The sequence below is a fragment of the Balaenoptera ricei genome, chromosome X (assembly GCF_028023285.1).
Source record: "Balaenoptera ricei isolate mBalRic1 chromosome X, mBalRic1.hap2, whole genome shotgun sequence".
NCBI lineage: Eukaryota > Metazoa > Chordata > Mammalia > Artiodactyla > Balaenopteridae > Balaenoptera > Balaenoptera ricei.
The window spans coordinates 132,821,427-132,835,640 of NC_082660.1; the positions used below are offsets into that span (position 1 = coordinate 132,821,427).

At 51.4% G+C, this 14,214-nt stretch overlaps 1 protein-coding gene across 1 annotated transcript; it reads left to right on the forward strand.

The window, feature by feature from the left end:
* The first annotated feature begins 5,897 nt into the window (after positions 1–5,897).
* On the forward strand, positions 5,898–10,531 carry GPR50 (G protein-coupled receptor 50). Its single transcript, XM_059911307.1, has 2 exons — positions 5,898–6,084; positions 8,937–10,531. Exons 1-2 carry the CDS (start codon positions 5,898–5,900, stop codon positions 10,529–10,531), a joined length of 1,782 nt encoding a protein of 593 aa, XP_059767290.1.
* Positions 10,532–14,214: the final 3,683 nt, after the last annotated feature.

A 14,214-nucleotide genomic window follows, 5' to 3' on the forward strand; every position in this document is an offset into this window, starting at 1 on the left:
CTGCTCCTTCTAATGACTCAACCACAGGGGAAGATAAAGTGGTCCTAGCCCTGATGAATTAAGCCCAGAGGATTTGGAGAGGACAATCATTCTCTTGTTCATTTAACAAATCTGGAGACAGTGTCTCCAAGTTGGTAACGTAAATGTGACCAGACGTAGTCTGTTTAGGAAAAAAACATCACCTGTCCCAAGCTGCTCTTGAGTTGGTTGATGTCATGACATGGCTGGCTCCCCGTTCCAGTGGCTGGATTCCTGCCCAAATCCCTGCGCAGTTCCTTTGAGGCCACAGCCTTGCCCCTGGAGTCCTGGCCCCCATCCTCGACCTGGAACTAGACCTTCTTCAGCCTGGGCTGGTCCCACGCTCTGCTGAAACCCAGCTCCCCCAGCCCGCTGTGGACTTCAGGTCTGACCTGTCTCTAGACCAACCATCTTCCATGCTTTTATTCTGACTGATGTCAAGAAATCTGATTGTTCCTTCTCATGGAAAATATACAAATTGTATCAGTGAAGCATCTCAGGGGGGCAGTGAAAATGCGAGTCACTCTGTATGTCCCTTTCCATCTAACACACTGTCACATGTCATGGTGGCCTGGGATGCTGGTGAGTGCCCATTGGGTGGCTTCTGCCAGGAATTAGAGCCTAGAGGCAAGAGCCAGCTGGGGACAGAGTCTCTGATGTCTCAGAGAGCCTCTGTCTTCTATGGAAGTGTAACCAAATAGAGTTTAGAGTATTAGAAACGTTCAGAATAAGAATAGCTAGTGGTTGCTGAATGCTCACTCCGTTCTTGAGAGTGTTCTAAGTGCTTGCATGTATTATCTCATTTAACTCCCCCATTCACCCTATGACGAGCTTTGAGGCACTATTATTATCTGCATTTTATAGCTGAGGAAACTGAGACAAAGAGGCTAAGTCACATGCCCAGGGTCATACAGCTGACCAGTGGCAGAGCTGGGTCCAATCTTGTTTTCATTTTCAAGAATTGAGCCAAATGCAGTCTCCTTGTATCAGACATCTGCTCAGTGCTGGGGTAGGAGCAGTTTGCGGGGGGAGCAGGGACTGGGTGTGCAAAGCACCTTCCAGACTCCTGTGTACTGTCCCAAGGAGAGATAAAACATCCCCCAAAGTTCAAGAACAAATGGAGAATGTTCTGCTTGTACTCAAACTGAAAGACTTTTTCACTCTTACTGGGTTTGCACCAAATTCTCATTTTGCCGGTTTTCATATATTAAAGTGTCAATCAATGGTCTAATGCAGCTTCAGCAGACGATCTGGTAACGTCAGAGGAGCACTGGTCAAAGACGGTCGGAGTGACGGGGGCAGCCCTTAGCCGTCCTGCCCTCCCTGGGTGGGAGAGGAGGTGTGAACTGGCGCTCAGAGGCCCTCTGTCTCTCTTGGGCCAGTGGCTGCTTGGGGGCTGAAAGAGAACTCAAAATGTTCATAGCAGCATTACTCATAATAGCCCAAAATTGGAAACAACCCAAAGGTCCATTGATGGATGACTGGATAAACAAAATGTGGTCTCTGCATACAACGGAATACTATATGGCCATAAACAGGAATGAAGTACTAATACATGCTACAACATGGATGACCTTGAAGATATTATGCTAAGGGAAAGCAGCCAGACACAAAAGGCCACATATTGTATAATTCTATTTATATGAGACACACATCAGATTAGTGGTTCCTAGGAGCTGAGGGGCTGGAGGGAATGGGGAGGGACTGCTAATGGATACAGGGCTTCTCTTTGGGTTGATGGGAATGTTCTGAAATTTGATAGTAATGATGGTTGCACAACTTAGGGAATGTACAAAAAAACCACACTGAATTGTGCACTTGAAAAGGGTGAATATAGTATGTGAATGTATCGCAATAAAAATAATCAAACAAAAAATAGAACAGCAACAAAAAGGAGAACACAGAATCCACCCTATCAAGTCTCAGAGCAAAACACTATCTTACGAAGCTGGGCTGTGGGAGAGAGGCTCCTCCACTAACCTTGGCATGGCCTTGGGGAAGTCCTTTGCCCTCTCTGCACCTCAGTTTCCCCACCTGTCAAATGGCATTGTTGTGAGAATATATCCCTGATGGAATTTTTGGAAACTATAAAATGCTTATTTAAACTTACAATGCACTAATTACAAGAGAGGTATCATTATAGTACTTGAGGGTGAACATCATTATAGTACTGATGGGATTTTTGGAAACTATAAAACGCTTATTTAAACTTACAATGCACTAATTACAAGCGAGGTGTCATTATAGTACTTGAGGGTGAACAGAGAGCTTAGAAGGATGATGAAAGGTAACCTTCTGCCATTGCCTCCATAATAAGAGATCTGAAGAGGTAGCACTATCCTTGTGTGCGCAGAAAAAAGACACTCGCTTGCTCTCACTCACTTTGAAAGAGTTGCCAGCTGCCACCCTGACTGCCAGGCCCATCCTGATCTTCAGTTTTTCAAAAGATGAGAAATTTGGGGGAGGCGAGATAAATTAGGAGTTTGGGATTAACAGATACACACTGCTATATATAAAATAGGTAAACAACAAGCACCTTCTGTACAGCACAGGGAACTCTACTCAATAGCTTGTAATAACCTATAATGGAAAAGAATCTGAAAAAGAACACACACGTACAAATATATATATCTGAGTCACTCTGCTGTACACCCGAAACTAAAACAATCTTGTAAATTAACTATACTTCAAAAAAAAAAAAAAGCTTAAAGAAAAAGATGAGAAATGTGGAGGCTGCGATGAAAGGTTTCTGTATCAACAAGAAGAGGGGAAAAATCTTCTAATATCTACCTTCCGTACAGAACGCCAGTTGGCACCACCTCTGCCTGGGATGTCCCGAGCTTTCAGTCCTGGGAGTCCTTTGGGGATCCCTAGTCTCCCTAATCTCATAATAAGTGGCCTAGGGGAAAGGACCACGCTCACTGGGTTCCAGGACTGCAAACTCTCTATACATTCTCTGTCCACTATCCATTGCTTTTTCTCCTTCCCAACTTCCATATGGGTTTCCTCGGTTTTCCTGGGATCCCCAGGGAACATCCTAGCTCTCCTCTACTTTGAATCTATATCTTAATAGCTTTCAAATCCCCAATAAAGTGTTTCTCTCCATCGCCAGTTATTAGCACTTCGTAGCAGGCCTTTCAGAAAGACACTTAATTAAAAATCTTTTGGAAGCTTAACTAAACCATATGCACTGCACTCTATCCAATAAAAAGCTACCCCCTTAACTTCCAAAATAACTGAACTTATTGCCCATGGATCTTGTCCTACCCTGGCAGAGCCTGACTGCTTTTCTTCGTCATATGTATCCACATAATGGATTCGATATCCATCTGTTTTTCTTAGGATAGGGACTACGTTCAGAAGTTTTATTAAGATAATTGATAAAAATAAGAAAATTAATTTAATCAGATGCAGTCTCTGCCCCTCCACTATTAAAATAGTTGCTTCTCCCACTTGTCTAGCATTGAAAAATCCAAGCCCCATGAGGTCATGATCAAGCAGTGTTCAAACAGGGGCAGGGGCCAGGGGATCAGGTCACCCTCTCTTCTGCTCGGTCCTCAGTCCCAAGGAAGTCCAGGCCACAGTCCATCCAGAATTTCCAGTGTCCTGGGCCTCCACCTGCTCTGGGGCCACCTCATCTCAGAAGTACAGTGCACTGGATAACAGTTTGCCAGCTCTCTTTACAAGATTTTGGGCGGGGGAGGTGGCTTGGGTAGGGGACACTCCAGTGTCTTAAGTCATTAGAATGCTGATTTCCTTCTTTCATTCCAATTTTTGTTTATCTGAATTAAAAACCGCTCTTTGCCGTAAGTAAAAGGACCCAAACCCTCGGGAAACCAGCATCAGCAGCCAGACGTGAAGAACTACTTCACGGTGTGGGCGGCCTTTCGGCTTTGGTCTCTTTTCGGGGCTCACAGTTGCCTAGGGAGGATAGCAGAGCCCGTTTTGGGGCTGCGTTTATGGTAAATCCTGGCTAAGTCCGGCCCAGACAGCGCGCGGCCGGGGATCCAGGCGACCGGGAGCAATGACATAATGAATGAGAAAAGGCTCCAGGCGGGAGATTGTTATTCGTGCCTATTCCCTTCTCAGTAGCGTGCGCAGTATGGGGGTGAGGGGTTCATCTTCAAACAAGGAGACACATTACTAGTTTGGACTTTTCAGCGAGAGGAAGTGCATGCACTCTTGATTTTTCAGTCGTATCTGTCTTTCCGTTAAAGGTCCCTAGATGTTGAAGTCCCTCGCGGAACGCGCCCCAGCCCCCAACCCCTGTGTCCGCCTCCTTCCCCGCGGGTCAGGAGGGCGGCAGTGTCCAGACGGTGGCGCTCCGGGACAGTGCAACCCCCTATCCCCCCACTGCAGCAAGAAGGCTAGTCTGGGACAAGTTTCAAGGTGCTTGCTGAAATTTTCTGGGAGGTTTCTCAACAAGAGTCATAACTTTTAGTAGCCGGCACAAAATCCACCCCCGTAACCAAGGTCGTTGAGGGAACGTGTATCCGAATCTCTCTCGCCCCTGTAAGCCCGAATCTTTCGGATTTCCCGTAGCCCGTGCGCTCCGAGAGCCTGGGCGCACCGCAGGGAACTGTGACGCCTGCGGAGGGAGATCCGCGGGGCGGGGGGGCGGCCCGACCCAGTTGAGGTTGAAATGAGACCCCCCCGCAAGGGAAAAGGACTGAGCTGAGTTATTCCTGGGGCGGGGGCCTCTGGTCTGCCGGTGGCTTCCAGGCTGCGCAGCCCAGCACCTCCGCGCCCGTCCCGCCGCTCCGGCACAGCTCCCCGAGCTTACCCGAGTGCCCCGCGCCACTCCGTAAAGCTTGCGGAGCACCTAGAGAGGGGACGGGAGTCGAAGCCGCTCGTCCCGGGCTTCTTCGAGGAGCGGCAGTCCAAGAGAAGGGCTTTCCCCCCCGTTTTACTTTCCCCCAGAGCAGCCTCGAAGCTCCCGCAGCCACGATGCCAGGCAGCAGGGAAGGGGATGCGCTCTCACTCTCGCTTGCCCCAGAGTTGGGGGCAAGCGGCCACCATCTACCTCTCCTCACTCCCAGAGTACAGACACGATCCCTGCTCCCAGAGCCTGACGTAGGGGCCCTCTCCTCAAGGAAAACACAAGTCGGGGACCGGATTGAGTGGCCACCCGCCGCTGCTGCTAAGGGAGCCAACCAGCTCCTGCCAGGCACTGGAGTGGGAATAAATTCCCTAGAGACTGCTGCCCAGATTGGGGATGGAAGCCCCCGGCAGCTGTCCCCTGCTTCCCGCGGAGTACAGAATGCTTTGAAAAGGCAAAACACTGGGATGGGATGAACCTCTCAAGGAAGACTGCAGAGGAGAATATCTAGGGTTCAAGGGGCCACTGGCCGCTCCTCACGCTCTGCTGGGGGCTTCAGGCAGGCTTGGGTTGGCACTGGACCCCCAAGAGGGACCCTATAGCCCCGCTCTGCAATCTACAGCGCTTTGCCAGGTGTTTGCGTAAGAGAGGGAGGGAGAACTTGCTAGAAACGGATGCGCAGTGGCTGGTGGGGAGGAGGTGGATTCCGAGCTGGTCACGACGCAGGGTACCTGGGGGATGTGGTGGGAGGGGGAGCGGCTAGAGGGGAAGCACATACAAGGCAGTCGGAAGCAAGACGACACCTCGATGTGGATTTGTCCAAAAAGAGTTGGAGATCAAAGCAGGGGTGATCAGGGAGCTCTGATTGGTCGGGGGGAGGGATTTGGGGTGGGGCTAGCCGCCTCTTGAGGCTTTAAAAGCTCATCGGAGAGGGGCGGGAAAGCTGTCATTTGCTCTCTGACTCTCGGAGGCGTGGCAGCTTTCCTGAAACTCCTGGCGACAGAGCAGGTGTTCGCTGGCCAGACCCGGCTGGGAGGACCTAACGGTCTCCAGCAGCAACATGGGGCCTACCCTGGCAGTTCCCACCCCATACGGCTGTATTGGCTGTAAACTGCCACAGCCAGACTACCCACCGGCTCTAATCATCTTTATGTTCTGCGCAATGGTCATCACCATAGTCGTAGACCTGATCGGCAACTCCATGGTCATTTTGGCTGTGTCGAAGAACAAGAAGCTCCGAAATTCTGGTAAGACCCCTTTCCTTCTCCCTACCCACCGTGCAGCCACTTGCAACCCCTACCTAGGGTGTTAGTTTGGGCTCCTGCAACAGGGAACCTGTGGACGGGCCCTGCTCCCCATTTCCCTGCCAGCCTGAGTGATGATGTTCTGCCGGGGGGCCCCATAAACTTAGAGCTTCTCCAGGCTGCGGAGGTTCGGAGAAGCTCTGGGCATCCAAGTGCAAATCCCCGTCCCCGCGGTGCGCGGCACACCGCCGAGCTCGGCCCCGTCGGGAACCTGATGCAGAGGGAGCCGGCACCCGAGCGGAGAGTCCGGCGGCCGCCCGGGGACAGCACGCCGAGCCGGACGCCGCAGAGGTGGCCGCGCCGAGGCAGCGCGGGAGGAATTAACGCGGAGGGAGCAGCGGGGTTGCTACCCGCTCCGGTAAAGTTAAGTTCTCGGCGGCTGAGGCGGCGCTTGCCGGAGCGCAGCGCGGCGCCCGAGCCCAAGCCCGGCCGAGCCCCCGCTCGCCGCAGCCCTGTGACTCCAGGGCGGCTCCCGGGCAGCTCCCGGGCGGCGGAGCGCAGACCCCCGCGCCTGAGTGTGAAGCAGGGCGGTCTGAGCCCGCCGGAGCCGAGCTCCGTCCGCCCGTCCCAGGGCGCACGGCGGAGAGAGGCGAGCGGCCGGCTGGGCGCAGCAGGCGGTGGCAGCGACGGCGGCGGCGGAGATCCCGAAGTCCGTAAGCGGGGTACCGGGGGTCGCAGGGCGGGGCGGCGGAAAGGTTCGGGAGCTCGGCGTCCCGGGGGAATAGAAGACGGCAGAGCCGGTGAGGATCGCGGGAGGGCTGCAGGAGAGCTCAGAGGGGATGGAGGGGGGCGCAGGGAGACCGCAGAGCGCGGGGATGTGGGACGAGGTGGGGCGGCGAGCGAGACTCCCCTCGCGGCCTGCCAGTGCCAAGGGGAGGGGGCCGGCTGCGAGCGGGCCTGGGGGCCGGTGCTGGAGGCTGCAGGGCGCTGCGCCCCTTGCCGGGGGCGGGGGCGGGGGCGGCAGACGCTGCGGAGCCTTGAGCCGCCTTTGCAGGTTGGGCGGGAGAGGGCTCGAGAGGGGAGGTGGGGGAGGGGCGAAGGGGCCCAAACTCCCAGCTCGGGCCCCGGGAGGGAGGGGGCGGCGCCCAGGGTCTCCGCCGCCTGGATCCTGGCCGGCTGGGGCCGGAGGGCAGAGGGGAGCGAGGGGGCGGGGTCTGAGGGGGTCGGGCACCCACAGGACCCGGGCGGGCGGGGTGCCGGGGAGTGGAGGCCGCCAGTCTCTGGGGGGTTACTTTGCTTGGACGAGGAATCATAAACACCACACAAGTTTCTAAATGCACTGACGGGCACACAGTCATTAAAAGTTTTCTTTTAAACTCTGATGGGTGTGTCTGATTTCTCCTCGGTCCCCCGGAGACGTGGGGCCGCACACTTGGATCTCACGTGCACTCCAGCAGTGCGGTCCCAAGGGGCCCAATCCCGGAGCCCCCGGGGGTTGGGGCACCTGCAAAGTCCATTTTCTCTTTTTTCCTTTTCTCCTTCACCTTCCTTTCCTTCCATAATTCAAATAAAGGTTTTTAGAGTTGTTGTGGTTTTGTTTTTAAGTCTTTGCCCTCTCTCTTCTCCTCCTTTCTTCTCCGAATTCATTACTTTGAGGGAAAACCCTAGAAAGAACCTCTTGGGTAGAAAGCGCCGAGGCCTCGCCTTGGCAGTGCTGGCGGAAGGAAGCAGAACGAGCCGTTCCTTTGCCCTTTTAAAAGTGCTCATTTTCTCCTAGTCCGAGATGAAGTGCAATATTTTGCCAAACCAATGCTAATTAGCAATGAGGTGTTTCCAGAGAAAGGGCTCTGCATCTGCACTTGGCTTTGCAGGTTTTACAAACAGCGTTCCTACCGCCGGCCTACAAAACAGGAGTGCCCCCCCCCGCCCCCAGCACTTTCCTGTTTAGCCCGCAGGCTCCAGTAAAGCCCGGGGCCGGGGGCCTGGAACCAGTGTGCAGGGCGGCGAACGTGCTGGTGCCCGGCTCTGCTCGGGGACCCGCGTGAAGCAGGCAATTCTGCTAATTCTTGCAGGGATTTTCCTGATTTTTTTCCCTCTTTGCTCACTATTTCTCAGACTAAATTTTACAGGGCCTCTCCCCGCCCTCAGTTTTTACTCTTAGGTTACCTCGGAAATGGTAAGTATTTACTGGGCTAGGTCTTAGATTATTGTCTGTTCCCGCTGGGAAAGACCGCTTAAGAAAAAGACATGCCCTTTCTCGGACAGTTCTCTTTAGACATGTTTGCGTTGTAAATGCGATGGTAAGTTAGAGAAGGCAGAGGGCTAATTTGTTTTTTTTCGGGGTTGGGGGAGGTTGAGGCTTCCTGACAGTCCTCCAATATCTCCACCCACCCCAGTCCCTACCCTCCAGCCCGTTTCCAACAGACAGCTCCATCCAGCTCCCCTCTCCCCCCACCCTCCCCCAACCCCTACTCCGCCAAAACTTTGCATTTTGTTTTTGTTTAAAGTGATGGCCACAGGTCTGTGTGTGTGGGAGTGTGAAGGGCTCCCCAACGGGCTTTCGTGTTTACTGCTTTCTGACTTCACTTTTTTCCCAAAGCAGAGACGACGTTGTTTGAAAGGAAAAAAAGGTTGTCAAAGGACAGGTCCCCCAAACCTGCTTGTGCATCAGAATCATCTGGAACATGCTTGTAACTAAAAATAAAAACACAACTGTATTTCTTTAAAAGAATTCTAAATTGTCACGACTCCAGCTGGCCTTTTCCTCCAGCTTATATTTGTAGATTTCCAAATGTAACCATTTATTCTTCTCTGTCTTCCTCCCCCACCCCGCCCCGCCCCAATATGCTTTTCAGGCAACATCTTCGTGGTTAGCCTCTCTGTGGCTGATATGCTGGTGGCCGTCTACCCCTATCCTCTGATGCTGCACGCCATGGCCATCGGTGGCTGGGATCTGAGCCAGTTACAGTGCCAGATGGTTGGATTCATCACAGGGCTGAGTGTGGTCGGTTCTATCTTCAATATCGTGGCGATTGCCATCAACCGTTACTGCTACATCTGTCACAGCCTCCAGTATGAGCGCATCTTCAGTGTGCGCAATACCTGCATTTACCTGGTTGTCACCTGGATCATGACTGTCCTGGCTGTCCTGCCCAACATGTACGTCGGCACCATCGAGTATGATCCTCGCACCTACACCTGCATCTTCAACTATCTGAACAACCCTGCCTTTGCCGTGACCATCGTCTGCATCCACTTTGTCCTCCCTCTGCTCATCGTGGGTTTCTGCTACGTGAGGATCTGGACCAAAGTGCTGGCAGCCCGTGAGCCGGCTGGGCAGAACCCTGACAACCAGCTTGCTGAGGTTCGCAATTTTCTAACCATGTTTGTGATCTTCCTCCTCTTTGCAGTGTGCTGGTGCCCCATCAACGTGCTCACTGTCTTGGTGGCTGTCAGTCCAAAGGAGATGGCAGGCAAGATCCCCAACTGGCTTTATCTTGCAGCCTACTTCGTAGCCTACTTCAATAGCTGCCTCAATGCTGTGATCTACGGTCTCCTCAATGAGAATTTCCGAAGGGAATACTGGACCATCTTCCATGCTATGCGGCATCCTATCCTGTTCCTCTCTGGCCTCATCACTGATGTTCGGGAAATGCGGGAGGCCCGAGCCTTCGCCCGCGCCCGCGCCCGTGCCCGTGACCAAGCCCGCGAACAAGCCCGTGAACAAGACCATGCCCGTGCCTGTCCTGCTGTGGAGGAAATGCCGATGAACGTCCGGAATGTTCCACTACCTGGTGATGCTGCAGCTGGCCAACCTGAGCGTGCCTCTGGCCGCCCCACACCAGCCTCCAGCCACTTCAGGTCTGCCTCTGCCCACCGCAAATCTGCCTCTGGTCACCAAAAGTCTGTCTTTAGTCACTCCAAGCCTGCCTCTGGCCACCCTAAATCTGCCTCTGGCCACTCCAAGTCTGCCTCTGGTCACCCCAAGTCTGCCACTGTCTACCCTAAGCCTGCCTCTGTGCACTTCAAGGCTGACTCTGTCCATTTCAAGCCTGCCTCTAGCCACCCCAAGCCTGCCACTGGCCACCATGTCCCTGCCGGCAGCCACTCCAAGGCTACCTTCAGCCCTGCCACCAGCTGCCCTAAACCCACCGCTGGCCACACGAAGCCTGCCGACTATCCTGAGCCCGTTGCCACCAGCCACCTGGAGCCTGCCATCGCCGGCCAGCCTGAGCCCACTGCTGCTGGCCACCTAGAGTGTGACATCACTGGCCTCCCTGAGCCCGCTTCCAACCCTGCCACTGAGTCCCCCAAGCCTGTTGCCAGCCCGCTGGAGCCTGCTGCTGCCGCTGCCCCTGTTGACCCCATTGTGGTCACCATTGCCACCAATGATTACCATGAGGTTATGGTTATTGATGTTGAAGCTGATTCTGATGAAATGGCTGTGTGACAAATGCTCTGAGGGGTGGCCAAGCAGTGGTCCACTTTTAAGGCTGGCTAGCATACGTAACACAAGGCGAGATATCTTAGTGCATCTACACACAGACACACGCGGACACTGACTCACAGACACAGTGTGAGCTACACCTACCTTTCATTATGTACTCTGCAAAAGTGTGAGTGTGTGTGTGTGTGTGTGTGTGTGTGTGTGTGTGTGTGTGTGCGCTTGCTCTTTTAGAGACCAAATTCCCCTCAAGTTTGACTTCTGTTGTTCTGAGCCTCCCTTTCCTCCTGTGGTTGACTGTGAGCCCACAGTGATCCTTGAACTTGTAGACTTTGGTTTTTCCCCACTCCTGTGTAACCGTTTCTCCCCACTCCTCATTTCCTTCTCCTTGTTCCTGCTTGCTTCTCCCATTCCTCGAGGGGGTGGGTGGGGGAGGAGCGCATGCGCAGTGGTAAAGGTGCGCTGTGGTAAAGCCTTCCCTAAAGTGAATGTGACCGCAGAGCTTTATGTGTTTAAGTATTTATTGTACTTTGAACGGCAGTCCAAAAGGCAATTGCGATAAAGTACAAGTACTTGGAACAGTTTCCTTTCTAAATTCCAGCAACAAAATATGACCCCTATCTGAAGAACACAATTTACTAAGCTCTTATTATTAAAATAAATATTTATGCCTATGAGATCAAATGGCAAAAGGAAAGATATTGCCGCACCGAATTATTTCTATTTTGTGAAAATTCAAACATTGGTGCTGATTTTTATAGTCAAACACGAATGCAAATGATGAGACGGTTTTACCTTATTTGTAGTTACTTACCTTTTTTCGTATTTGCCAGGATTTTCTTTCATTTAGTTCCGGAAAAACAAATCCATCCATAAACTGGTTTCTCCCCACATCCAAACTTATGGTTGCTAGGATCAATTACAGTCATGCTTTTAATATTATACACAGCCTGCTCTTTTTACGCAATCAGTTTTTACATTTTTCTTTTTCATTCAGAAGGGAATTTGAGGTAATAACTGGTAGCCAGAAGTGAATGGAGTACTGCCTGGACTTGTAAACAAGTGCTTCTTCAAAAGCGGTTCCCCCCTGCCCCCCATCCCTCTGAGCCTCCTAGCTGTGGTGGGGATGGTGGGGGGAGGCGGGGAGGAAGACTTGCTGACATCAGCCAAGCCCACTACCCTTGGCTGAGGTTCTGTGATCCACCGTGTTTAGGTGTAGATGTCTTGTATCAGCACACTTGACAACCCAGGAAATGATTTTTCTCTAGAATTCAAGAAAACATTGTTTAATAAAAATCTCAATTATTGATTCAAATTGACACTTAAAGCAAGGTTTACTGTACAAAAGATTGTAAGGATAAGTGGAAATGTATTATACTGCCTTAATTCAATTCTCTATTTGTGGTAGCAATTAAATAAGTGTTTTTGTGTCTTTGGTGTGTGATCTGTGGATAAATTTGCTTCCTCCACCAGATTCACTTGTGGGGAGGCTTGGGGGTGGGTGGAAAAGCATACCCCTTGGGGGATCAAGAGACTCGGATGCAAGTACCCTCCCTGCTATACCCCAGGGCGAGTCACATGACCCCTCTCTCCACAGTTGCCTGGCTTAGCAAACTGTGGCCAGGTCGGGGTGGGGTGGAGGCAGAGGAGGGCTCCCTGGGTGTGGTGTGTTCTTCTCACTAGTACGGTGACAATGGATGACCTGACCTGCCAGCTCTTGGACTTCTGGACCCTGCCTGCCAAGGCTTCTGAAAACGGGTCCTCTTTTACCCCCATGGAAGGAGTGGAGCTGGGCCCCAATTATGTCACAACTCCGGAGGCTACTGGGACCAAGTAACAGAGCCCACAAACCAGTGGGGGGAGGCACAGGAGTGAGGGGCGGGAGGACAGGTGGGTTCCTCTCTAGCTGAAAGTCAGGTGGCGAGACCCCAGCAACTGGGCAAGCGTCCTAGCCTCAGGAACATAGCCTCAAAAGAATCTCTAATGACAACGTAATGCCCCAAACAGACTACTCCATAAAAATAAAAGTAGATTCAAAATAATGCATGGTAGGATATCAATTTGGTTAAGAAAGTATACACATTAAAACATGCACATATACATAGGCCCACGGAGTTAGGCATATATATAGTTGCTCTATCCAGGTTTAACTAGACTGTAAGTATAAGCTGAGGTCATCTTCACTTTTTTTGATGCCCAAATTACAGTGGTTCAAGCCCCAACAGAGTGGCTGCTGTACCTCAGGCTGATTCCCTGTCCACATTTCTGCCTAGTATCCCTGGACACGCAAAAAGGATGCTTACTCGTGCGCTCAAATTGCTTTACAGTTGCCACCCTCTCCCCATGTTTTCCACGTTCTCCCTGTCTGCCCTCACTCAAGGAGCTTTGCTTTGGGTAAGATTGCAAGTGTTCAGACCAAGGACGCTGTGCCTCAATGCTCCGAACTGGGTGCAGGGTTCTGAGAGGTGATGGGAGAGGTGAAGAAACTCTTGGCACTTTTTACAGCTTTGTTTCACACTCCGCTCTGAGATGCCTGAAGCAACACTGCTTATGCCCAGAATCTCATGAAAGCAGCCACTTCATCCACTCTGCTCACCTGCAAGGTGCGTTCATCATTCCTGCCTCCCCACCTCTGCCCCCATAATCCACTCCCATGGGAACAAACAGCGGTTGAAGCGCAGTGCCTCCTGTTTATACATAGCCAAGAAATATTTTTCTCTGCCCCTCTTTCCCTTATCCTGTCCCTTTCCACCCCCGAAGTCAAGAAGCCTCATAAGCACATCTCTGACTAGCCATGCCCGCTATGAGTAACCAAGGCAAGACACTGAATCTCTGCGGTCAGTTTTAAGGTGCTTTGTAGTTGTCTCCATGACAATGCAAAGCTTCTGGTTTTATACAAGTAGAATCGGAAGGGCCAATCTTACTGACTTCCCCAAAGAGAGAATCTGCCTCCAGGTGAGCCTAAGTCTCCACGATCAAGGGATAAAGAAATGGAAGCAAATTTTAAATGGCAGTTTCCCCCAGTTTCTATTCCTCTTTATTTTCTTTTTAAATGGAAATATAATGTATATACTGTAAAGTGAAAGTTGGACCATTTTTTTACACAGGTATGCATGCGTGTAACGACCGCTTTGACCCTCCAGAAGGCTCCCTTTTGCATTCTTCCAGTCTATACCCCAACCAAAGGCAAACGCTATCCTGACCTCTATCACCATACATTAGTTTTGCCTGTTCTAGAACTTCATATAAATGGAAGCATGCAGTATGTATTTTTGTCCCGTTTCTTTTTTAAAATAGTGATAAAATATACATAACATAAAACTTACCATTTCAACCATTTTTAAGTGTGCAATTCTGTGGCATTAAGTACATTCACAATGTTGTGCAATCATCACCACTGTTCATTTCCAGAACTTCTTCATCATCCCAAACATAAATTCTGTAGCCGTTAAATGATAACTCCCTATTCCCCTCTCCCCCAGCCCCTGGTAACCTCTATTCTACTTTCTGTCTCTATGGATTTGCCTGTTCTAGGTACCTGATATAAATGGAATCATATATTATTTGTCATTTTGGGTCTGGCTTCTTTCACTGAACATAATGTTTTCGGGGTTCATTCACGTTGTAACAGGTGTCAGTACTGCATTGTTTTTATGGCTGAATAATATTCCGTTGTATGGATACACCAC